At 46.5% G+C, this 26,369-nt stretch overlaps 1 protein-coding gene across 3 annotated transcripts in view; it reads right to left on the minus strand.

Moving 5' to 3' along the window:
• Nucleotides 1-26,369, minus strand: part of MORC3 (MORC family CW-type zinc finger 3) — a 918,269-nt gene that overhangs the window by 357,644 nt on the left and 534,256 nt on the right. For all 3 annotated transcript variants that reach the window (XM_069636114.1, XM_069636116.1, XM_069636115.1), the window contains one exon: nucleotides 12,991-13,095. In XM_069636114.1, the coding sequence (XP_069492215.1) occupies nucleotides 12,991-13,095 (105 nt within the window). The remainder of the gene's footprint in view (nucleotides 1-12,990; nucleotides 13,096-26,369) is intronic.

Raw genomic sequence — 26,369 nt, forward strand, 5'->3', positions numbered from 1 at the left:
GGCCTTTGCAAAGAGATTGTCCCTGTCTAACGGCATATTCAGGCCCCTCGTCCGAACATCCCGCATAAATTTGGTGGCCTTCAGCCAGCCACGACGAGAGGCAAATCCTGTTCCCCCATTTGGCAGAATCATGTGTCTGCAATATCGAGGGCCAAGGTGATGGCGTGCTCAGATGCTACCTCGCCCTCCAGGAGGATCTGCAATGCCTCGATCCGTTTGTCCTCGGGGGGAATTCCAGTAGCGGGGCCATCTTGTACCATAACTCGCGGTCGTACCTGGCCAGGAATTGCTAAAGCATTTGCCGCCTTGACCGCCGTAGCCACTGAGTAGATTACCTTTCTACCGATGGCGTCGCCAGGATGGTCTTCAGTTTCACTTCCTGGCATTGATACAAGGAAGCCCTCCTTTGTCTCCTACGGCGTGAGCTGGAAGAGTTCCGATGCGCGGGCATCCGTCGAGTGGAATGAAACCACCTCGTCTGGGTGTGGGGGTCGGGGGAGGAGGGAGAAGCCCTTGGGGGTGGAGAGATAATGTCACCGTTTGTCGTTGCTGTGGCCGTCCCCGTATCCCGAGGGGTGGAAGGTACATGAGGTGGTTGGTAAGGTGGCGTAGGGTGCCACTACCTTTTCTTCAACAGTGGTGGACCCGGTTTCAACAGGGCCAGTGCCGAAGGTGACGTTGGCATCCTCTTCTGCATCTCCGACACCAGCGCGTGGAGTGTCAAAAGAATGTCCCGAGACAAATCCCGGGGAGGTGTCAGGGGAGGAGGCTTGCTGGGCCCAGCACCTGCATCGTCGTCCTCGCCCCCTTCGAGGATTTCCTCCTCGGCGTTAACGCCCCCCCTCCCACCAGATGTCCCCGTGGACCGTGTGGACGGAACAAATATCCATGCCCTGGAGTACTTCCACTCCCCCCCACCCCGTTTTTGGCATCCTGAGGGGTCAGCCTCGGGCTCAGGGAAGGCATACTCTTCTCTGGGGTCTTTTCCACTGGCTTAGCCAAAGACACCCGCCTGGCAGGAAGAGCCACTCTGGCCGCCACTGGTGCACCCGGGGCGGGTCAGCCCCTTTCACCTTGGAAAGGGCAGCCGCCACCAACTTAATAGGCGAGGCCGATTTAGCCTGGATCACCCGAGCCTTCAAAGGTAGGTCGGGAGCCTTACCCTGCGGTTTGGCCTTCTCCGGTTTCTCCCGCAGCTTCCCCGGGGCAGCTGACTTTCTCTTCGGCGAAGAACTGGAGTGATGGCTGGAGACAGAGGCCGATAGAGAAGATGTGCGTGCCCTGCCTGTTGCGGGACCCGCTTTCGCGGCGACCCCGACGGTGAAGGACTCGCAGTGCTTGGCCATGTCTTGGGCCCCCACAGATGGAGCGCCCTCTAAGGACTTAGAACCCCGCTCAGATTGGCCTGATCGCAGTGAGGCATGCCCCTGTGAACCACCCAGGGTAGATGCCTTGGCGTTGAGGAACGCCGCCAATCTGCTGTGCCAATCCTTGATGGTGCACTTGGTAGCCACGACAGATCTCGCAATCTTACTCCTTGTGTGTTGGATGAAGACAAAGGCACTGGGAATGCTTGTCCTCCATGAAAACATTCCTCAAACCGAGCTGGTGCAGAGCTGCCTGAAAAGGGAACCCCCGTCCTTCACCTCCGACATGGTCCGGCGTGCGGTGTAGTCCTGATGGCCTTCTGGAATCTTCAAAGAAAAATAAACTCAACGATTTTGCCCTTGATGGGCGATGAAAGATGCTGATAAACTTGTTCGGGACAATTCTCATTTCTGTGCCAATTCCATTCTACCTTAGAGACCAGACCACCTCCTCTTGCTTTTTTTTTGGACTTTTAATTTTTATCCTGGAGAAAGTGAGACCTTTTTCCCCACTCCATATGTTTTTATCTGATTTGAACCCTGTGTATCTTTTGGTTTTGGAGTCTGTCAAACTCCATAGGCATCACCTTTTTGTTATGTGAGACACAGCACCCTCAGTGCAGTGTAACTGAGAAGTCCTTTGGATTTCTCTCAAGGTTTAAATACCTTCTCTTGGATAAACTACTGTTTCCAAGAGTAGTAAAGTGAAAATTACTTTACTTACCTTTTTCTCTTTGTAGACTCAGGGCACACCATCTTATGTGGAGTTCTGGAGGAGTTACTTAGTGTTGTTACTTAATGGAATTACGACAGTAATGTCGATACTGTTTCCCACAATAATCAGCAAAATGTGAAAAATCTCACCTTGACAGATCGAGTAGACCGCTAGGAAACAACCAAGTGCAGCCGTGAAAAGCTACCCTAGGACAGCCCTGTCCTCTCCCACCCGGAATGGGATTAACCAGGGGAGATAACAGGGTAGCCAGGGAAACCCTCGATGGGGAAGAAAACCCTGGTAGAATCTGGAAGTGTTGTGGATCCGGATGGTTGATGAATGTCTTCTACGAGTGGCTGTGGGCAGGAAGGCTTTGTCTGGATGAACGAAAGGTAAATGATCAGAGTAGTAGAAGGGAATGGGAAGTGGAAATTAAATGGTACAGAAAAAAGGTTCTCACCCGCAGAGTGAAGGAGAGGATGATTGATTTAGGGCTCCGAAGGAGAAGAGATCGGGAGACAAGAGCTCTAAAAGAAATAATACTTGGGTCAGAATCTGAATTGGGAGAGACGGAACGAAGTTCCGATTTTATGGCACTTGCAGCTATTGGGTGTTTCAGCAAGGATGAAAGCAGGGTTGGCGTAATCGTGACGCCGATGGATATCTGGGCTTGAGGAGAAATCCCAAGAGATAGCGAGACCGGAATGGGAGCGAGAGTCCAGAGATGAGAGCTTGGGAGACAAAAAGGTTACAGGGTTAGTCGAAAGGCAAATGGTAGAGGCAGAGATGTTGAAATCCCTAGAGGCGAACTCACGGAGCGTCTGTAGAAACAGAAGCGACGCGAGGGGTTGCCGGCTTCCGTGTTTGATAAAGGATCAAGTGAGCAGGCCGGAACGTCTCAGAGAAATGTGAAGAGTCTAGACCGCTACTTTCAGAACAGAAGCCATCTTGAGAAGGATTCTCGGGAGTCACGTAGATTACACCCAAAGGTGATTAGCTGGCTGGCTGTCCTTGGAGGACAGCCACCCTGCTGTGCGAGTGACAGCTAGGCTGCGAATGAATGGGAGAAACCTGCATAAAAGGCAAGGTCTTTTGTAAGGAAGGCAGAGTTGACCACTCGAAGGAACTGAAGAAGAAACTTGAAGAGAAGCTCGCTGCACCCTTCTGGACCATTGGTTTGCCCGGTGAAGCCCTGCTGCAGTGCTGAAGCTTCCAATTTTGAATCGACTAGAGCAGCCCAGAAAGTACGACTTCTTCCTTGGGTTGGTGGGACCAACTGACGCCAAGACGAACTTGACTGGAACCTCTTTCCCTGCTGGCTGTACTTCTTTGCTGCTGTAACCGAGTGCCAGGAGAATGGAACACCAGAATCGAGTATATCGCCTTTAAGATGGTTTAATGAACTCCAGGAAGATCCTAAGGGCTACCTCAAAGCAGGATGACCAAAGCTTGAGCCACCTCAACAAAGTGCTGGGCCCCAGAAGCGAGGGGAGCCCACAAGGTGTCCCAGAACTGCAGTGGTGCCATTTGCAAATAACTGAAACCGCGAAGTGCCGCTGATCTGGAGTGAGTCCATTGTTGCCGCCGACCTTCAAACCGTAGTGCAGAAGACCCCAGACATCCTCCCTCTTGTCCCCACGACTGAGGCCCAGGAACAATAGGATCTGCAATACTGCAAGAACAGAAGGCAGCTTGACCTTTTTCTTCAGACTCAAGGTACTGTGTAACTAGGGGTACTTCCCTCTTGTTGTGTGTAGCTTGTTTGCACTTGCATTTGCTGCCCTTTGCAGAGTTGCTTGCATCTCAGCTTGTGGCCTAACAGTGTTCGTTTTTACCACAAACTCTCTATAACATTTTAACTCTATAACTCTTAAATTCTCTCAAACCTAACAGGAACAAGACAGAGGTATTGGTTGTGGGCATTACCAGTCCCCTTTCCTACTGGACCCCTGACTTCTGGCCATCCTCTCGGCCTGTTTCCCCTTCCGTCCACCTCTGAAAAATCTTGGGGTTAAGCTCTCCTCTTCTTTATCTATGGCCGATCAGGCGACTGCTGTTAGTAAAACTGGCCATTTTAAACTCTGTGTATTGAGGGAGGTTCTTCCCCTTCATCCCCGCCCAATTCCACGCTCCTGTGGTGGCGGCTCTAGTTTTGAGCACAGTTGACTACTGCAACTCACTGTATCTGGGCCAACCTGCCTATATTATAAATAGACTTCAGCTGCTTCAAAACGCAGCCGCTAGAGTAGTCTCCCGTACTCCCCCTCGTACTCCCATGTCGCCTGTGCTCAGAGAACTTCACTGGCTTCCTGTGGAGAAGCGCATCTTGTTTAAATCACTGTGCATTGTCCACTGTGCTTTTTATAAACAAGGCGCTGAATACCTCCAGGAAAAGTTCTCCCAATACGTACCTTCACGTGCCCTCCGATCTGTTAGGGAGAATTCTCTTATAAGGCTAATTTCCCAAACCTAGTGAGTCCCCCAGCAGCTTGCTGGATTTTTGGAGTTTGATTTTTCTCCTGCTAAGAGACTCTTTTCCTCCCACTCTTAGGCATGATTTGAGGTATGTCTGACTTTTTGTGTGCTTATGGGCTATGGGGTTTTCTTTCTGCTCCATAGGGGATCATTATTTTTTATGTGTGTGTTACACCGCACCCTCAGTGCAGTAACACAGGGGTGTCATAGTGACCCCCAAACATAGACTCCATAGCCTGGGACCGACTACCGTCTCCCAGGGTATGTAAAGTCACCATTGACTTTACTAGTCCTAAATTGTGAACAGAAACAGTACAAACCATCATATTGTGGAAGTACTGGAAGGGGTTAATTATATTGCCCCTGGGTCTGTTTTCAAGGGGGCACTGTCCAGACCCCCCTTGTCGAGTTTCTGGCTGGTGGCAGTGGTTACCACGCGAAATATTCCACCGGAATATTCTCTATGGGATTTTCCCATTGATTTTAAACGCACCACTTTTTGGTGCAATGTTAAAGATACCGCCGGTTTATTTATTTATTATTAAATTAACGGATGGGTCTTTTTGCCAGAACTCTTTTCAAAAATGGCGTCCGTGTCCGTCTCTGTAACTCTGACCAAGGTCGAGCCCTTTGTTCCACTTTTTGGTGGGCTTCTCCACAGAAGCCCTCCAAATGGTGCCACTCTGCGTGGGTTCCACAGGAAGGGAGGAGGGGGGAATTGGCACCCTGGACTGCATTGCCTCAGCAACCCAAGTCACACTCTACTCTGATTGTCCCAGTGGTGAGCCGCCCAGCTCACCACTTAGCATGTGTGATTGACAGCTAGGCTGATGGGTTTTCTGCATAAAAGCAGGGCCTTTGGGGCTGGAACTTCAGAAGTCGCCACAGGACCCAAGAATCCGAAGAGGGAAGAAGCTGAGCCATCTGCAACTACGACACCAGCGGTGAAGCCCTGCTGCAACTACCTCACTACTTTCCCCGACGACAAGCAAAGATCTTCTGCTGGACGAGTCTTCTTCCTCTGAGCTTGTGGGACCAACCAGATCGCCCTTTTCACCTTCCAAAGACGTCTCTTGGTCGAATCGCCCGTGCCAAGCACACCGGCGGCCGGATAGCCAAGCTTCACCACTTTGACCGCGAATAAAAGGAACACACCTTTTATTGACGAACTACGCGGCTGGTTTCATCCCTGTGCAGTGCAACAACTCCACGTTTCCTCCTCGACGAGATCCTCTCTTCCCCTGGTCGAAACAACGAACTGCAACCACTGCCAGGAACAACTGCCACCGCTGGAGCCTCCTCTCTGTTTAAGGTACTGTGTCCTGCCTGGCCTCCCTTTCTTCGGTTTGCCCAAGGTGACCCTTAAATCCTTGGCTTGCCAACTGGGTTGGCCCCAGACCTAACTTTACCTTCTTGAATCACCCCAACCTCTTTTGAACATTCTGCAAAGACTTTTCGTGCATTTTAAACCGTGTGATCCTGGGCACATTTCGCCTTGCTCCCTTTAAAGTGGGCCTGGCCTATGAACTTCGGCTCTACAGTATTTACTGCCTTTCCTCCCTTGCTGAGAACTCCTAAAGTGTTGGGACCTGTTTTATTTTTATGCTCTACCTTTTTCTCTCCCTTTAACTGAACTATTGGAGTGCCATCAGGTTATCCGCTCACATCTGTTGAACAAATCGTGATGTTTTAACTCTGACTTGTCTGATAGTTATCAAGGGAGGTGTGTATACTTTACCTGACTGTGTTTTAACTTGCTTTTGATTTACAGTGCTACTATATTGCCTAAAATGTGTTTTAAATAAATAATTATATACTTTTGATACAAAGCTCTGGTCAGTGTTTGTTTGCTCTGCTGTGTTTTTAGCCCTATTGAGTATACTCTATATACTGCCCTACTCTTCTTGAGAGAAGTCTGACTGCTCAGCCACAGCTACCAGGTAAATCTGGGTGGTGCAGACTGCTACCAATTGGGTTTACTGCTTACTCCTGTAGTCTTAATCTTTTTGCAGTGTTCCCCAAGGGAATGCACAGGATTCTGCCTAACACGATCTCAGTCTGCTCTACTGCTATTGGTTCCCCGTATCAGGCTGACTAGGATGGGGGGACGTGCTTTCTCTGTGGTGGCCGTTAGGCCCTGGAACAGGCTCCTGTTTATGCTACGTGCCACTACTGACCATCTCTCTTTTCGAAGGTCTCTCAAAACTCTGCTCTTTTAGTCCTGTATGTTCTTGCTCCTCTCTCAGCGCCATGGTGCCCTTGGGTGTACGTGCGCTTTATAAATTTGTCTAACATAACATTGTGCAAGACTTTTGTGCTATCTTCAAGAAGTGCCTCAGCTCCCCTAGACTTTGTTCAATTGACATTGGCTGTCCTAACTCACTGCAGACTCTTCTTACCCTCTAACTTTGTGTTTATCTGTCCCACCAAAAAGTCATACATAAGTTACTTGTATAGCTGGGAAAGGGTTAATCTATATTTAATTGGGTGATTGTAAAGTACTTACCTGTTCATAGAAACGTGTTAACCATTGTTTCCTTCCCTAACCTTTTCCTTTTTGCCATAACTTCAGTATTACAATTAGTGTCATAGCAATTGAAGTCACCTCAGGGTGGAGTGTGTGTGTGTGTGAGAGAGAGAGAGTGTGTGAGAGTGTGTGTGTGTGTGAGAGAGTGTGTGTGTGAGAGAGAGAGAGAGAGAGAGTGTGTGAGAGAGAGAGAGTGTGTGTGTGAGAGAGAGAGTGTGTGTGTGAGTATAACATCCCAAAAGGGTATCTACTTAATTAACTGAAAATCAAGGAGTGTATTTTTGAAGTGTTTTTTATTGTTACATCTTACCCTTTCTAAAGAATGCTTATTTAAAACTGTTAAATTAATAAATAATTATTTTAATAAGAAACCTTGAGTCCAAGTGTTATTTAAATACTGGTCACTGTGAAGCTCTATGTTACAACCCTACAGCTCATATTGACCCATCTTGAGATAAGCCTGGCTGCTCAGCCACTCTATCAACTTGTGCAGTACAGGCTTATACCAAAGGTTGGGTTACCTGAGGACAAGGCTGGTGTAGTCTCCCACAGGGTTACTACATACAATCTTGCCTAACCAAACGGATCCCAGTTAGTCGAAGAAGAGATGGAGGAGCACACAGGCTCGATCAAACAAAAAAAGGATTTTTCTAGCAAAAAAGCGCAAAACTGCAGAAAAGCTCCAAGAGCAAAACACGAGGACTCCCAACACTAAGACGTGCTGTAAAAATCTGAAGATGGCTCCCAGAGGAGCGGCTTAGGGAGAGCAGCCATTGGCTGGGGGCAGTATGACCCAGAGCTCAGGGTTTGGTTTATAGGGCATATACAGTTTGTAAGTGAAACTGTTTTTTTCTTTTACTGAGGATTCCTGGCCAGACGATGGGGAATATTCTAGAACATGTGAATCCAGGCGAGACCCCATGCTGGACCAAAAGAAAACTCCACATTGCCTACAGCCTGGCCTCGAGCGTGGGTGTTGAGAGATACAACAAGACAATTGTGAACATCTTTAAGAAGTTTGTGGCAGATTCTGGGTCCAGTTGGGACATTCGATTACCGCTTGTCGTGATGGCTATTAGGTCTACACCATCTCTGCAAACAAAAATATCGCCATTTGAGCTAATAACCGGATGTAAAACGGTGTTAACTCAGTATCTGCTCTATAGAACTCAAGAGCAGCCATTGATCTATACACCCACCCCTCATGAGTATATTGAAAATGTAAGGAAGCACCTCCAGCACACCTTTGCTTATGCCCAGTGCAATTTGGCTGATGGCATGAAAACATACTATGTTCTAAAGACCACAAAAAAAGGAGTACAAGGTAGGTGACCTGGTTTACATGTACAATTTTCTGAGGAATCAGACCAAGGAACCAAAATGTCTTCCATCTTGGCGTGGTAGCTTTGAAATTGTAGACAAAATATCAACTGTTGGCTATAAGAACCGCCTCACAAAAGGAGAACAGATGGAAGAGAAATGCGTCCATATCAATCAGTTGAAAAGCTGTCATCCCAGACAAGTTTTCACGACTGATTGAGGAGCCCAATGAAGTTCGAGCTGAGGAATGAAAGGTAATAAGGAAAATCCCCAGATGGAAACTAAAATAAATATACAGAGAGCAATTTAACGCTCATAAAAAAATATTTAAAGAAATGGTCTTGTCATTGACTTGAAAATGTGTTAATTTCTCATTATTCTATTCAAGGCTGTTCCATAATCATATGTAATGTTGTTCAAATTCGATGTAACATTTTCTGGGGAAATAAGTTTTAAACAAAATACTTAACCTCTCTTTTTACTCCTATCAATAGACCGACTAATCACCCTTCCCTTCCAGCCTGGGGAATGGACATCTTGGAGTCCGGAAAGGTCCCCAGCACTCGTGGGGGTAAAAAACAAGAAAACAAAAGAGGCAGGGGTTACATGACCATACCCGGGAATGCAAAAACAAGGAGGTGGAGGCCAGAGCGCCCACTTTCTTGGGAAGTAAAAATAGCAGGATGTGCTACCATGATAATGGTAGCTGGAGAAAAAAAATCCCATTCTTTGGACACGAATGGCAGGGTGGGGCTTGTGGGATATTTTCAGCCCAGGAAAATGAACAGAGAGGGCAGGTTAGGCCTCTAATGCAAAATACATTCTTCTTATGGAAAGGCACACTTGCAGAATGAAATGCCAGCCTCGAACTGTAACACTACCAAGGTGCCTAGTGAATGCAGATTGTGCGTTTTCTGCTGTTAAAACAAGGACTATACAAAAAATAAAACCACATTGCAGGAAGGAAATGAAAATGCACATTGCGAATGACTAAATGGACAGCAGTGTTTCAATTTGTATGCCCCATTAAAAAAATGAGGCGCCCAAAGAAACGTAACCTTCAGAAACACAAGTGCTTGTTTCTAGAGGCATGACTGTCAGTTTCTATTTCCAGAAAGAGGACTACGTTCATTGGCAAGATAAACAACTAAGTTTCTATTCAGAACACTCAAGTTATCTTCCCCATTACAGATCTGCTCGGCTCTCTATCTGAAAGTTAAATCACTTTGAGACCATAGCAGATGAAATTAATGGCTGACTTGCTATGTCACTAGTTCAACAACAGAATCTGGATGGGTGCCATTCTTAAGAATACAAACTTTTAAATTCAAAATGTGGTGTGGTCAAGATTTCAATGACAAATGACAGAACTGCCTCATGATGTTCAGAGGGCAAAGTTGAGCCCTGACTGGCAGGATTGGTTAATGATTGTAATTTCAAGCTAAGTCAACAATGGGAAGCGCTGACAGGGACAGATGCCTCTGACAAGAAGTGAAACCTCACAGACATTTAAATTGAGAAATGAAACTCAGAAATACATATTTAAAGATTTAAATTAGGAATTACATTTTTACCATTAACTTTTGAACCATGATACTTAGAGAATTGGGACATGTCATTCTAAAGCTCACCCCAAGCCCGTTTTGATGCTGAAAATTTCATAAGATTGTTGAAAACCGTGTTACAACCTAGAATGTGTTTCTAGCTTCCCCGAAAATGTTCTCAATCTGAAAGTTGGAAAGCTGGTGGCTTATTAAATTAGATATCTGGGTAGAAAATGTCACATTCATAACTACTATACTTTGTGTAAATGGCAACAAACAAAAAAGTCACCGTTTGCACATGCAACATCCAGCCAACGCGGGGATCGCTTTCATGAGTACGCCATGAGTAGGAGTCTAAAAATGATCATGTTTATGTGTAAAATGAAGAAAGTTGTCACTTAGGAATATTTCAGTGGAAAATGACATGTGTAAAACATGTGTTTTCATGCAGTGGGTGGATCTATCCTTCGTATCATTTCAATCATAGAACTTCAAGGGCCTATTGACAGAGAGGGTTTCATCTTTGGGGAACAGTGGACCGTAAAATGTCCAATGGAAATGCTGTACAAGCAGGAGAGGGAGCTGCTTAAAAATCTACAAGGTGACTTGCCTAAAGACCATCTGGGTGAATTCGAAGATAACTGCCTAAATTTGATCTGGGTGAAGGCCTAAAGAATTACAGAAGAATGAACTTTGCCTTGGGAGAAAGCAATTGGGAAACAATGAAGCTGGCTGGGACCCACACCATGAGAGGGGACAGAGGCTGAATAGAGTGTCTGAGCATGAAGAAACCCCCTGAGTAATGGTGGATTATGATGTCCCTGTAAGAGGCACCCTGCTGACTTTCCTGAGCACCATAAACAGAGATTTCCAATGTATGTAGCTTAATCCAAATGAAACAATGATTGGGGAATCTGCTTGCCTTAATATTTTCCCTTAATAGTGGGTGGACGCAAACTGAGTAGAGCCTTAGCATATTTTACTGAATATTAATGGGTTCCATGTGATAATATCGCTGCAAAAAATATCGCCGTACAAAAATGTTGCCATATTTTTGCAGCAATATTACCCCATGGAACCTGCGGGGGACAGCCCCGCAATACCCATATATTTTAAAAGGGAGCGGGGGACACCACCGCAAACCCCCCATCCATTTACCCCATAAATTATCCCCACCAAAAATATCGCCTATGGCCGTTCCCGACGACCATATGTACAGCGATATTTTTGGCGGGGATGATATTACCCGATACCTATTAATGTAATTAACTCCAATATAGATTGAAGCAGGGGGGAGCACCGGGGAGTTCACAAACCTCTGTCCTCTTTCCCAACTGTCATTTAAGTATAGTCATTTAAGGTAATTGGGTATTCCTATTTTTCTCGTCAACCCCAGACTTCCCTAATGGGAAAGGGGTGTCCTTGGCCAAAAACTAAATTCCTAAAGGTCCCAACTCCCCAGAAATTGCTTTGAAAATGTGTATGTGATTTAAAACTAAACCCGCATCAAGAAATTTGAATGCTCATGCTTTAGTAATGTGCCATAGTATTATTTAATTTTGACAAACAGTTTGTGGGACAAGAGGATGGAGCGTTTATTTAGCATGTGTTCCATGGACATGACAACAGTAAATTTCAAAGGAAAAGTGAGTTTTGTATTGAAGCTTTGTTTTGTGCCACAGAGAAGGTGGCGTGCGTGATCATTTGGTGGTAATATTCACTGAGTTTTCAATAAATATATATATTCTTCTGTGCCCTGGCCTGATTCTTGGCTTCTTGATGGCACAGGGGGAAAGATATATGTGGTTCTATATGAATCATAGATGGGGCTAGTTGGAATTACATAAATGATGTGTAGCACCTTCATTGGGGGTCGTGGGGAAGGAACTCACCAGGTTAAGGGTGGTCTCTGAATATATCTCAATATATAGGCTCCATTTACTTAAGGCCGTCTCTGGATTTCTCAGCGGGTCCCAGACCACAGTTCATGGGCTACCCCCAACAACTGTGGTACCTCTGGGTTCGTTGCTGGGGCTTTTCTACCCCAACATTCTCTCTCGTGGGTTCCTCGCTGGCTGTGGCGGCTCCACAGCAATGAGGCTGGGCAGCTGGAGGCTCTATAAACATGCATGCAGTTCGGTGGCTTGCTTCCAACTGTTTTCAGCAGCTCTCTGCTTTGTCTGCCAATTGCAGACCGAAAAGGGACACCGCTTGAGCGGCTCTTGCGTCCCAATCAGCGTTCTCTTCTCGACTCCAAGCCGGATTCCTCCAGGCTCTTGGATCCTCCCGGGAGGGTCTAAACAACATGTCAGTGTCCCTTTCCTTTTCATTATTGGGTTGGTCATACTTGTTCCAAGTGGTCTAGACCGCTCAGATTCGATCCACGCCTCTTCCTCATCTCAGTTCCTATGGGATACTCTTCTTTTGTGGAGCATACACTCTTCCTCATCCTAGTACTTCCTATACTGACAGATCTACAAAAACATTTAGGAACATTAGGACTAGTGTTGATGTGATGGGGTAGGAAGGTTGGTTAGGGTCAGGTGGGTAATGGGGATATCATGTTCTCCCCAGGTCGTCACTAGTCCCATAGGGGCTTTCCTCTGCATTAGATCCACCCTCTGAGTACCACCTCCAGGAGGACTATCTGGTAGCAGACTCACCTCCCTGGCCTCATGAAAAGGAGCTCCTCCCTAGAGGAGAAGTGACGACATCTGGGGATTCGTCACAGTGCCCATACACAGCATAATGTGAGTGCCACAGGAACACCCCTGTCAACATCCTTTACGCAGTTTAAGAAAAACAAATTTAAAAACTACAGAACAACTAGATGGGGACCTATACGAAGCAAAAAATAAATGGCTGTGGTATTGCATGTGTGCATTGCTAAAGCGAGCACATTCCTATTTTCAATGATGCACATTTTTTTAAGACCACCAATCCATCGAATAAAATGACAAGATGATCATAAGAGCTGTGATAGCGAGCACTGATCTATGAAAGTTCAAATACTAAAAGAAATTGCAAAAGCATCTCACTTACTGTATCTCTTCAACCAGCAGCATTTGAGGATTTTCAAAATTTCTCTTATGCTTCATTTCATTCCAATAATCATTAAGTTTTTCCCCAAGCGCAGCCATGGTTAGCCTAGAAAAGAGAACATATTTAAAATAAGAATTGATGGACACTGCCTCCATTTAAAGTGAAGAGGCGTCAGAATAACGCATCACTTCATTCATGTGTGTTTCTCACCAGCTACCACAAAAAGGGTACACCTTTGGGATACAGGGCGCTGCCTGCTACCCTGAGAGACTGCATCCAACAAACAGGCCAGAGTTTCCTACACACCAGGAACATTCCTTTGAACTGGTTCAAGGACCGGGCTTTAACCAATTTAAAATTGGAAACCGGGAACGCTAAACGACCCAGCTCAAAATTAACTCTGCATTGTTAGGACTGATGCTCCATACTCTTGACGGACAGGTGTATAGAAGGCAAACCTAGTACTGTGACAGGGACAACTCTGGGAGCTGTAGCCAAACCAGTTGAAGGTAGCAAGGTGAGAAGTCTAGGCTAAGACTCAAGAGGTGGTCAGCTTGTAAGGGGCCCATAATGAGTACACACAGTCAAAGTTAGGGATTACACTTAGACAATCAGTTATAAAAATACTTATTTATTTATGGCCATATAACACTGAGAAAAATGACTACTAACAGGTGATACTATCACACAACACTAATAATAGATACATATATACAATCATTGGAGTAGGGCAAAATACATACAAACCCCATAAAGAAAGGTGAGTATTAGTATAAGCACTACAGATCCACAGAATTACAATGCTAGCTTCAGATGTCCATCGCTAAGATGTATGGGGGCATTGTGCCCAAAAGTTCATCAAAGTATCATACAGTTTTGTGAGGATGTAAAAAGTAAAGGTAGGGTCTTGGGGGCCAATGAACAGCTCCAAGAGGTAAGGGACAAGTTGTTCTAACAAACGTGTACCAAACGTTTGGAATGCTTGCACGAACAAGCAATGGGAAAGTCAAACCATTTCAAAAGTTTATAAAAGTTATCAAAACTTTCACAAGCGAGTTAAGGGTTCAGGTCAGTATTGTTACAACTCGCCTCCCACCCCCGGACTGTGATTCTTCGTAGTACTTGGCAGGTCTGCCGATGTTCCGAGGTCGTTATTCCCGCTGTCAGCCTCAGCCCTTGATCCTAAAGGTCCGAGCACGTCTCCGATCGGCGACTAATGCTGGTGAAAGGTTTTCAATTTGGGAAATGCAAAAGAACTTGATGCAGGGCACATCTCAGGAGAGGACTGGACACAGGTAAGCAGTTTCAGACGACGGCCACAGATGCACGGCGACGCAAGGGATTCACTTGCCGTGATCAGACTTTGCCTCCTATCTGGGGTCTCCTTGATGCTAGGCCAACGAAAATCTGCAGAGGTATGTCTAATTGCACAAGCCAAGGATCCCCCAAGTTCCAGGAGTTTACTCTGAACCGTGACGTCTGCAGCACGGTAGCCTAAACTCAAAGCTGGTCAGCCGCTGGGCTGTCCAGTGGCACTTCCGAAGGCTCTTCGTAGGACTCTGAGCTGATGCCAAGCATGGATGTTCCCCCTCCATTCCAAGGATTGCAGCTCCTTCGCAGGACTGCTGGAGATCTCCAACTAGACAGCGCTCTACCAAGTTAGCAGCATTAGCAGCAGACTCTGGACGCCAGGCCTTCTTCGTACAGGTCTCCATCTCCTCGTAGTTGCTGCAGTTTGACCGGATTCTTGTCTCCTTCGGTTTCTTCCAGGATCTCTCTAGAGTGGGTTTTTAGGCAAGACTGTATGTAGTAACCCTGTGCGAGACTACACCAGCCTTGTCCTCTTGGCAATAGGTAACCTAACCTTTGGTATAGGCCTGTACTACACAAGTTCTTAGAGTGACTGAGCAGCCAGGCTCTTAAGCAAGATTGTATGCAGTAAACTTTGGGTACACTAGAACAACCTTGACCTCCTGGCAATAGAAACACAATCTTTGGTATAAGGTTGTACTACACAGATTGGACGTGCGGACGAGTAGCCAGGCTTATCTCAACAGGGGTCAATGTGAGCTGTAGGGGAGTTGCACAGTGGTTCACAACGACAACTATTCAAGTAGACACTTACACACAGGGTTTCTTGATAAAACAATGATTAATTTATTTACCAGTCAGTTAATGTAAGCCTTCTTCAGAAGGGAGCACTGTAAAACACCACACAAATATATTTCAAAATTACACACTCTCTTAAGTTCAGAATCAGTAAATACCCATTTGGGATGGGATACAGCAGAGACCTACACCCAAAGGTGATTTCAATTGCTAGGGTGCTGTTGACATTAATGCATTACTGTTGGCATCCAGAATGAGTTAAGAGCAAGTAAAAAGGGAAATGTTTATTAGAGCAAACTAGAAACCACAAATATTTCTTAAGCAGGCAAAAATATTCAGATCCCCCAATAAGAGTCATTCAGTGAAAACAGGCTAAGACGAAGTCAATAGGCAGGAGTCTATATGGGCTGAAGCACTTCTTTGAAGGTAAGTAGAAAAGTCTTGCACAATGGTTCAGAAGTCTTTGAAGAAAAATATGAATCAATGTAGGGCCACAAGCTGCTGGACTTGTGTGTAGTAGAAGATGCAAGCAACACTACAGCAAGAGGTAAGTACTCTTAGACTTTGTACAGTACCTTTAAAATGAAGAAAAGATGCAGCAGATGACTCCTGTTCCTGTGCAGCTCTGCAGATCTCACCGTTCCGGAGCCTCAGTTGTGGGTGTAAGACAAATGGGCGGAACCCTCTTTGTAAGGGGGCCTGACTCTAGAGGGTTAGGAAGTACAATAAGAGAGAGAGTCAATGGCTACCCTAGACATAGGCGTGACATGGGGCCACCAAAACGATGCAGCGGAGCTAGGTGGCTGCTAGCGCAACGACAAAACACCTTGAGATACAGGAATGTCAAGAACAGGTTTTATTTACACTAACAAAAAAGGCATATTTACAGAAAGTGCCGTAGCACTAGGAATATGCATCACTGAGCACATTGTAATATGCACATTCGTGGGTTAGTAGGCAGAGTGACAATTTATTTCATGTATTGATTAAGATGACAATAGGTTAACATTGTCGACACACAGGTAGGTGTTTCTGGTTCGGTATATTGTGGCAAAAAAATGTTAGATTGGATGGGCTTCCACCTAGACTATGAAAAGGGGACTGCGTTAGTTAAGAGTGGAGAGGGGATGCCAAAGAATGGAGAGAGGAAGCTGCAAAAATGCTGAACCTACCATGTTCAGGTAAGTAGATGCCTTGGCTGAGGTTTTGATTTACCAGTTGTTAATTGTGGCTGGGAAGCGATCTGTGAGAGTCAGATGCTAGGAGCTGAGTAGGACAGAAATAAATCAGGAGGTAGTGTAAACCACTGGGGTAAAATTTAGTGATTTAAAGTGCAAAAAGACTGTGCTAAATTAAATCTGGCATAGGTCTCTAAATACCTGCTACGATAAGGTGTTTCTCAGTTGGTTATACACTCATTTTTTTGTGGCAGCGATTCAAACAATGCAGCGGTTAAAAGAGGCGCATTGTTGATCGTCATGTACACCGAGGAACTATTGGTGTGTGCGGTGACCTAGAGAGTAATTAAAAAATGTGGAGCCTCGAAAGTGTGGAAAAGTGAGGTGTCCCAATCGGGTGTGACCGCATGATTGTTGCTGCGGTGGAAGAATGTCCGAGACGGCATTCGCAAGTACAGAAAGTACGTGCGAGTGTTATCTACTCAGTGGTGGATGATCGGAGCTGAGGAGCTGTGCGGTGGCAGAAATCTTACCCGTTCCGAAAGGAGCTGTGTCACTGCTGGAAACTAGGAGCCGGTTGTGCGCATGCGTGTCTAAGGGGCACTTTATATGTTTAAGAAAGCAACCGGGCCGCACTGTGCATGAGTCAGGAGAGTAGTGTCTCTGAGGTATGACTCACCGGAGAGAACAAGTGGAATAGCGATGTCAAGGAGTGATTAGCCAGGGGCCAGATGTCGTTGACAACTATGATGGGATGTGAAACAGTTGACAAAAGAAATGTGATGAGCAAACATGCTTATAATAGTGGTATATATTGCTGATTGTGCATATGACTGTCACATTAAGAGGGTTGACTGTGTTGTTTACAAGATGGCATAAGTAAACAGCGATTCATTGATTTTAACATTTCTACATCTGGCACGTGCATATTTTTGTGATCACATAAGACAAAAAGGTATATATCATCAGTGATTCGATGTTGGCCTATTATATCCTCATGCTTATGTTGATGTAGTTACAAGTGCTGGAGACCACTCAAGTTGACACAATACTGCAGGAATTCCTCTATTTGTTGAAAAAGAGATTCCATTCAATTGAAATGTTGAGGCCCTGTTTGACAGAGTTTAAACGATAAATCCATTTCTGCTCGAGTTTGCGCAGGGCAAGGTCTCTATCGCCTCCGCGAAAGGGATTTCCCACCGTTTGTATTATTGCCCAGAAGATATCATTGTGGGTATGGTTTTTGGCTTTAAAATGTGCCACCAGGGGTTTGTCCTCTACTTGATTTCGCACACAAGAACGGTGTTCGGAAATGGGTTGCCTTCTTTCCCTTTTGGATTTACCTACATAGATGAGGTCACAGGGACATTTGATTATGTATACAGACCATTTGGATTTACAGTTTGTAAAGGAATTGAATTTGAAGTGACCTTTAACTGGCGGAAGGTGCCATAGTGTGGTTTGTTGGTTGCTTGGTGCGTCCACTTCAGTATACGCATGTACAAGGTGGTCTTTGAGATTGCGACTGCGTTTGAATGCAAATATGGGTTGCTCTGGTTTAAAGGAATCAGTCTGGAGCTTGTCCCTATGTTTGAGGACCACTTTTTCGATGGAATTGCGTAATGGAGTAAAGGTAGTGACGCAGGTCATCTTGGTATTCAGTTGTTCTCTTGTTGTTGGTGTGAGGCAGGACTCTCGAATTGTGTTTAACACGCTTACGGGGTTGACGGACTATGTGTTTGAGATAACCTCTTTCTTTCAGACGGGTGGCAAGTTCTTTACTTTTTGAAACGCATTCGCTTAGTGTAGAGCAGTTTCATCGTATTCGTAGAAATTGGCCGTAAGGGAGGTTCATCTTGAGGCCTAAAGGGTGAAAACTGAGTCCTCTAGAAGGGTGTTTTTGGATGTTGGTTTCCGATATAGAGTGGTACTTAGAGAGTTGTCCAGATTTTTGCAAATTTCTAGGTCTTGAAAAGGTATTCAGTCTTTTCTGTGATCTATGGTGAATTTTATGCAATTGTTCCGTGAGTTGAGCCATTGTAGAAAAGAGAGATCTTCTTCAGTCCCATTCCAGATCATGAATACATCGTCTATATACCGTAACCAACACCCGATGGAGTTTTTGAAGATGTTGAGTTCATTGTAGATTGAATCATTTTCGAAAGCGTCCATGAATAAATTCGCTACATCTGGGGCAAAAGTGGCCCCCATGCTGGTTCCGTGACACTGCTGGTAGGTAGAACGTTTGTTTGCATATGAAGTAGTTCTCCATTAGGGCTATTCTAGTGCATTCGAGAAGGAATGCTGTAGGTGGTTCCACTCTTGTTCTTTCATCCAGATAGGTTTTGAAGACTTGTAAACACTCCATTTGTGGGATACTTGTGTATAATGATTCCACGTCTAGGGTTACTAGTAGATCTCCTTGTTCCACTTGTATGGTGTCCAACTTCTTTGTCATGGCCGTGGTGTCTTGGATATAGGAAGGCATTTTGCAGATGAAGGGCCTTAGAAAGTGGTCAACATAGATGGATAAGGGTTCGAGGACTGATCCAATGCGGCCACAATAGGTCTTCCCGGTGGGTTTTCTTGGTTTTTGTGCATCTTCAGAAGCAGATAGAATGCTGGGATGACCGGATGATGGTTTATCCAACTATATTGACCACTTTCTAAGGCCCTTCATCTGCAAAATGCCTTCCTATATCCAAGACACCTTTGGACCCTGAATTCCTTTACAAACTGTAAAACCAAATGGTCTGTATACATAATCAAATGTCCCTGTGACCTCATCTATGTAGGTAAATCCAAAAGGGAAATAAGGCAATGCATTTGCGAACACCGTTCTTGTGTGCGAAATCAAGTAGAGGACAAGCTCCTGGTGGCACATTTTAAAGCCAAAAACCATACCCACAATGTAATCTTCTGGGCAATACTACAAACAGTGGGAAATCCCTTTCACGGATGCGATAGAGACGTTGCCCTGCGCAAACTCGAGCAGAAATTGATTTATTGTTTAGACTCTGTCAAACAGGGCCTTAACATTTCAATTGAATATAATCTCTTTGTCAACAAATAGGGGAATTCCTGCAGTATTGTGTCAACTTGAGTTGTCTCTAGCACTTGTAACTACATCAATATAAGCATGAAGATATAATAGGCCAACATTGAATCACTGATGATATATGCCTTTTTGTCTTATGTGATCACCAAAATATGCACATGCCAGATGTAGAAATGATAAAATCAATGGATCGCTGTTTACTAATGCCACCTTGTAAACAACAGTCACCCCTCTTATTGTGACCGTCATATGCGCAATCACCAATATATACCACTGTTATAAGCATGTTTGCTCATCACATTTTGTTGTTCAACTGTTTTGTCAACTGTTTCACATCCCATCATAGTTGTCCACGACATCTGGCCCCTGACTAATGACTCCTTGACATAGCTGTTGCACTCGTTCTCCCCGAAGAGTCATACCTCAGAGACACTGCACTCCTGACTCATGCGCAGTGCGGCCCGGTCGCTTTCTTAAACACAAAGCGCCCCTTAGACACGCATGCGCACAACCGGCTCCTAGTTTCCAGCAGTGACACAGCTCCTTTCGGAACGGGTAAGATTTCTGCCGCCGCACAGCTCCTCAACTCCGATCGTCCACCACTGAGTAGGTAACACTCTCACGTACTTTCTGTACTTGCGAATGCCATCTCGGGCATTCTTCCACCGCAGCAACAATCATGCGGTCACACCCGATTGGGACACCTCGCTTTTCCACACTTTCGAGGCACCACATTTTTAAATTACTCTCTCGGTCACCGCACGCACCAATAGTTTCTTGGTGTACATGACGATCAACAATGCGCCTCTTAACCGCTGCATTGTTTGAATCGCCGCCACAAAAAATGAGTGTATAACCAACTGAGAAACACCTTATGGTAGCAGATATTTAGAGACCTATGCCAGATTTAATTTAGCACAGTCTTTTTGCACTTTAAATCACTAAATCTTACCCCAGTGGTTAACACTACCTCCTGATTTATTTCGGTCCTACTCAGCTCCTGGCATCTGACTCACGCAGATCGCTCCCCAGCCACAATTAGCAACTGGTAAATCAAGACATCAGCCAAGGCGTCTACTTACCTGAACATGGTAGGTTCACCATTTTTGCAGCTTCCTCTCTCCATTCTTTGGCATCACCTCTCCACTCTTAACTAATGCAGTCCCCTTTTCATTCTCTAGGTGGACGCCCATCCAATCTAACATCGTCCCGACCACGACTTACTGTCCTGAAGACAGTTCGGTACAACCTAGCAGCACTGCTCCACTCTATACAGCCACTGTTTTTTGCCACCAACATACCGAACCAGAAACACCTACCTGTGTGTCGACAATGTCAACGTATTGTCATTGTAAGCCAATACATGAAATAAATTGTCACTCTGCCTACTAACCCACGAATGTGCAGATTACAATGTGCTCAGTGATGCATATTCCTAGTGCTACGGCACTTTCTGTAAATATGTCTTTTTTGTTAGTGTAAATAAAACCTGTTCTTGACATTCCTGTATCTCAAGGTGTTTTGTCTTTGAGCTAGCAGCCACCTAGCTCCGCTGCATGCATCGTCTTGGTGACCCCATGTCACGCCTATGTCTAGGGTAGCCATTGACTCTGTCTCTCCCTCATTGTGCCTCAGTTGTGGGGACAAGAGGGAGGACGTCTGGGGACTCCTGCAATGCACTGGGATGGTCAAAACTTGCAACCGGAAAACTTCACTTTCAGTGGCTGTTTAGTGTTTCAGCTCCTCGCTTCTACCGCAAATAGCAACACTGCAGGTCCTTGCTGTCGAGATGGACTTTCCTTGCTTCTGGGGTCCCCGCCCTGGGGTCACGAATCAACTCCAAAGTAGGCCACCTGGATATCCATCTCTGAACTGGTTGAATTTACACAGAGTTGCTGCTGGAGACCGTAGAGCCAGGGAGAGGAACACCAGTTTGTTTGTGTTGCTTTTAAGTTGGCCAAGAGCTCCAGGAAGATCCTCCGGACTCCCAGCAGCAACACTGTGGAAATCCAACCAGCTCCGAGATGGATGTGCAGGTGGCTTACTTTGGAGTTGATTGGTCCTACCAACTCAAGGGGAGAAGTCGTCCTTGCAGGGGTTTCTCTGTCAATGCGAACTTGGTGTTTCGGCACTGCAGCAGGGCTTCACCGGGCAAACCAACAGTCCAGGAGTTGCAGCAGGCGTCCTTTTCAAGTTCTTCTTTGGTTCCTTCGTCCAGTGGTCGACTCTGCTTTCCAAGCCAAAAGCCTCCCCTTTTATACAGTTATCTCTCTTTCATTCCAGCCTAGCTGTCACTTTCCCAGCAGGGTGGCTGTCCTTGCCGTACAGTCAGCCAGCCAATCATCACAGAGTGCATTTGGGTCTCCTAGGAGACTAAGCACAGAGTTTTGGGCACCTCTCTCACTTCCTGTCTACCCCAAAAACCCCAGAGCCAGAGGTGGCCTTCACTCGTGAATCCCGCCAAAGGCAAAACGAACAAAGGGACCAAACCTGGTTTGGCACGCAGAGTAAATCTCAAGAAGGACCTTTCCACAAAAAATTGCGAAGAAAGAAGACTGGGCCATTTTGACAAAAATGACACCCTTGGGTGCTTTATTACAGCTCCGAACGCAGCCCGCTGTAAATGCACACCACGGTAGTAAAAACAAAACCACTGCCACCAGCCATTCAGTGAGGAAAGGGTAACATAAAATTGTTACATGAGAAGTTAGACAAAAGGGGATACTAGGTAACCCCTCCAGCACCCTATTGTACGATAGTGTGTGCTGGGTCTAAAAAGTTACAATGGCAAGTAAGTCAATTTCACTTTACTGCTTTAGGAAACAGTAGTTTATCTCAGAGAAGGTATTTAAACCTTGGGGAAATCTAAGAGACTTCCCTGTGTCACTGCATTAAAGGTGCTGTGTGCCACAATGTAAAAGACGATGCCTATGGAGTTTGTCAGACTCCACAACCAAGAGAAACAAATGGTGGCATTTAAATTCCGACTTTCAGCGCCTCCTCATTGCGCGTTGGGGCCGATTTGTTCTTTGACCCTTATCACTTGGTATGTTTAAGCAGTGCTTTGGTGGCGTTTCAGTGCTTTAACAACTTGCACCATGTGGTGCCTTCAAGATGGCCACCCGGGCCTCCTCAACACCTAAGGCAGTGCTTGCTTCCTGCCTTTTTTACTACTTGGCCAGTGATTGGCTGGGGTGCTGCCTCTCTTTTTCCAACGAGGAACCGGAAGGCTGTAGCCAGCCCCATCACCAAAGGCCCACTTCTAAGGGCCCTGTCAGCTTCCCTGTCTGCTTTACCGGGACGCTTCATGACGCCTCTACAACAGCCTGACCATCTGGACGCGCCCTAAGGCTGCCAGCTGACTCAGCCATGTAACTGGACTACCAAGACTCCCTTACCTTCCTCTCCTTGGGTCTAGATCCCTCCTTCTTTTACCCTTTCTCTTCCCTTCTTGAACCTTCACTCTCCCCCCTGCCTGTTTCAAACTGAAAAGTCAAATTTGGGTGCGTTTTAGAAAGTCAAATTTGGGCGAGTTTTTCATTGCACTTGGCCCTCAATTGTAACCTACTACCCCAGTGACTATAACATGCATTACTCACCGTAAAAGCATTTCTGATGATTGTATCTGCTTAGATTCAAATGCTGTGCATATGGTCCGACATCCAGTGGTAACCACGGAGTATTGCATCTGGTCTTTCGGGGACCGAAAGGGGACGTCGGCATAGGCGTGTCTGTAACACTGTCCCTATCGTGACGTGTAGTGTACCCAAAATCCCTCACACGCTGAGGTCCCTCTGATTGTATTTCTTCTGCCATGAGGGAGCCCAATGCTATTGTGAGTGAGTACATGAAGAGAGAAAGAAGTAAGACGTCTATGTTCCTTCCACCCCGAGCGGGGAGGTAGGGAAGGGTGCATGTGAATCTAAGCAGATACAATCATCAGAAATGCTATTACGGTGAGTAATGCATGTCTTCTGATGCTCGTTAATCTGCTTAGAATCACATGCTGTGCATAGTCTAGCAAGCAGTCCCCAGAGTTGGAGGTGGGTTGGGAGAAGGAACAGTAGTGAAAAGATGTCTTAGTAATGCTTGTCCCACCTGAGAATCAGACCTAGAATGAGTGTCTAGGCAACAGTGTTTTGTAAAGGTGTGTACAGAACTCCAGGTTGCCGCTTTGCAAATGGACTCTAGGGAAACATTTGCAATTAATGCTATGGAAGCCCCAGTGCCCCGAGCAGAGTGCACTCTAGGGTTGAAGGGCAGTTCTCTCTTAGAAAGAGAGAAACATAGTGTGATGCATTTGACAATCCACCTTGAGATAGCCGATTTAGAGACAGGATTCCCTTCTCTACCAGCTGCCACTGAAACGAAAAATTGGTTTGTTTTCCTCAGTGGTTTAGTTCTTTCCAGGTAGAACATGACTGCCCTGCGCACATCTAGTGTGTGTAGGCTTCTTTCGGCCATGCTAGTGGGGTTCTGGAAAAAAGTAGGTAGTTCGAGCGATTGGTTCACATGGAACTTCGAGATGTATTTAGGCGCAAACCTGGGGTGAGTGCGCAGAACTGCCTTATCCCTGTGGACTGTCACAATGGGGTCTAGAACCGAAAGGGCTTGTAGTTCACTAACCCTTCTTATACAAGTGATAGCCACTAGGACGACTGTCTTGCAAGTAAGATCTTTTAGACTTGCTTTATGCATTGCCTCAAAGGGAGACACCATGAGTCTGATTAAAACCACATTTAGATAGCATCCAGGAGCTGGGTGAGAAATGGGAGGATAAATCCTTTTAACCCCTTCCATAAAAGCTTTAATTAGCAGTATTTTCCACCATGACATTTTTTCTTGTGACGTGGTGTATTCCGAAAGAGCAGCCAGATTAACTTTTAGGGAATTGAAGACCAACCCTGCGTCTAACAAATGGGTTAAGTACAGCACAATATGTGTTGGTGAGCAATCGATGGGATTGACGCCCTTGGTATTACACCAGATGACAAACCGTTTCCATTTGCTGGCATAGTAATAGCGCATTTTAGTTTTCTAGCTTCCCTGAGAATATCCATGCATCTCTGAGGGAGCTGAAGGTGTCCAAATTCTATGACTGCAGGAGCCAGGTCGCTAAGTTCAGAGTTTGTGGGCATGGGTATAGGGTCTCCCTCTGTCCTGAGACAACATGTTGTACGGGCAGGGTAGTTTCTCTGGTCGGGAGAGGGACATTCCCATTAGATGAGCGAGCCAGGGTTGGCGTGCCCACATGCGGGCTACCAATATCATGGTGACTGGTTCTGGTGCATCTTGTGCACCATCTTGTTGAGTAGGGGAGTCGTGGAGGGGGGGGGGCTAGCGTAAACAAATTTCCCTGACCATGTTATCCAGAGACCGTTCCCCTTGGAGCGGTTCTGGGGGTACCTGGAGACGTAGTCTTGGCATTGGGCGTTCTCCTGAGTAGCGAACAGGTCTATCTCTGGAAAGCCCCATTCTGCGAAGACGTTGGACACAATGTCTTCGTGCAGACGCCATTTGTATTCTACAGGCAGTGGGAAATCCCTGCTGAGCACGTCCGCTAGAAGATTGAGTTCTCCTGGAACGTGTTGTGACAGTAGGAACATCTTGTGTTTGAAAGCCCACATCCAAATTTTCTGGGACAGCTTGGATAGCCCTGGAGAGTGTGTGCCCTCTTGTTTGTTCATGTAATACATGGCTGTGGTGCTGTCTGTTAGAACCAGCACTGTCTTCCCTTGTAGTTGCGTTTGAAAGGCTTTCAATGCCTTGAATACTGCTAATAGCTCCAGTAGATTTATATGGTTGTTCCTTTGGGGACCACACCCTATGCGCTGTCTACTGAAGCAAGTGAGCGCCACACCCCGTGACAGATGAGTCTGTCGTGAGAGTGGCTTCCACTGCAGGGGTGGTGAAGGTTTTCCCCTTCAAGAGGTTTTCCCTTGACTACCACTGCAGAGAGAGAACGATGGGCTGGCGAGAAAACTACCAGATCTTCCCATTGTCCGCTGGCCTGACACCACTGGCTGTTGAGCCACTCTTGCATGGGACGCATGCGCAGCCACACGCGGGGAAGCAAGTATATGCAGGACACCATCATCCCTAGCAAACGCATGGCTTTGCGTACCATGACTTCCCGATTGGCTACACATTGAGGGATCAGAAAAAGCATGTTCTGAACCCTCTCATTGGAGAAGACGAGGCCGTCCTTCGTGCGAATAAGAGCCCCCAGAAATTGTTTTCCTTGACTGGGGACTAGACTGGATTTTTTCTCATTGATGGAGAATCCCAGACTGAACAGAAGGTCTACGGTCTTCTGGGTGTTCAAAAAGCATGTGTCGGAGGGATTCCAAGATGGCCGCTGCTGTCTGAACACTGTCACCCCAGGGCTCCCGTCCTGTAAACTGCCCGAAACAGCCGATGGCGAGTAATTAGCCCTCCCCGGCGCTCACGCATCAGGCATATCGGTGAAGAGATGGACCCAGTGTTGAGAAGGTGTGCGGCGATTTCACAAAGAGTGGCGGAGCAGTGAACGGCGGCGCCCGCAGGCAAGCGCGGGCGGTCTGGATTGCGGCCATTGATGACGCGGGTCCTCTGGGCGTCTACTGCTGCCTGCGCTGGACCAGTTTTACGTTGCTTCCGACCATCCGAGCCCAACCCTAACGGGCGAAGGGGGCGCAGACTGCAGACTCTGGTAGCCAGTGCACCTGGCTACTGGTGCGAGTCCCTGCCGGCGGCGGCTATCATGCCTGGTTGCTGACGGTTGACGGAGGGCGGTGGAGGAGTCGGCCCACCGGCTGTGGCGCTTTCGGCAGAGCCCACGGGCAGTGCGGAGCGGTGCCCACGAGCCGGGACTGGCGGCGTGGGCTGCGGCCATCCATGGGGAGGGATCTTCCGGGGGTCTGCCGTTGCGGGACCTCTCCAGGGTGGCTCCCGATCGTCCGGGGCCCGATCCTGTGGAGCGAGGAGGCGCAGATCACGGATCCTGGTAAACGGAGCAGCGGGGCGCAGGGAAGAGCCCTGCCGGCGATAGCCGA

Source organism: Ambystoma mexicanum, chromosome 7p (assembly GCF_040938575.1).
Source record: "Ambystoma mexicanum isolate Mex_15411 chromosome 7p, UKY_AmexF1_1, whole genome shotgun sequence".
NCBI lineage: Eukaryota > Metazoa > Chordata > Amphibia > Caudata > Ambystomatidae > Ambystoma > Ambystoma mexicanum.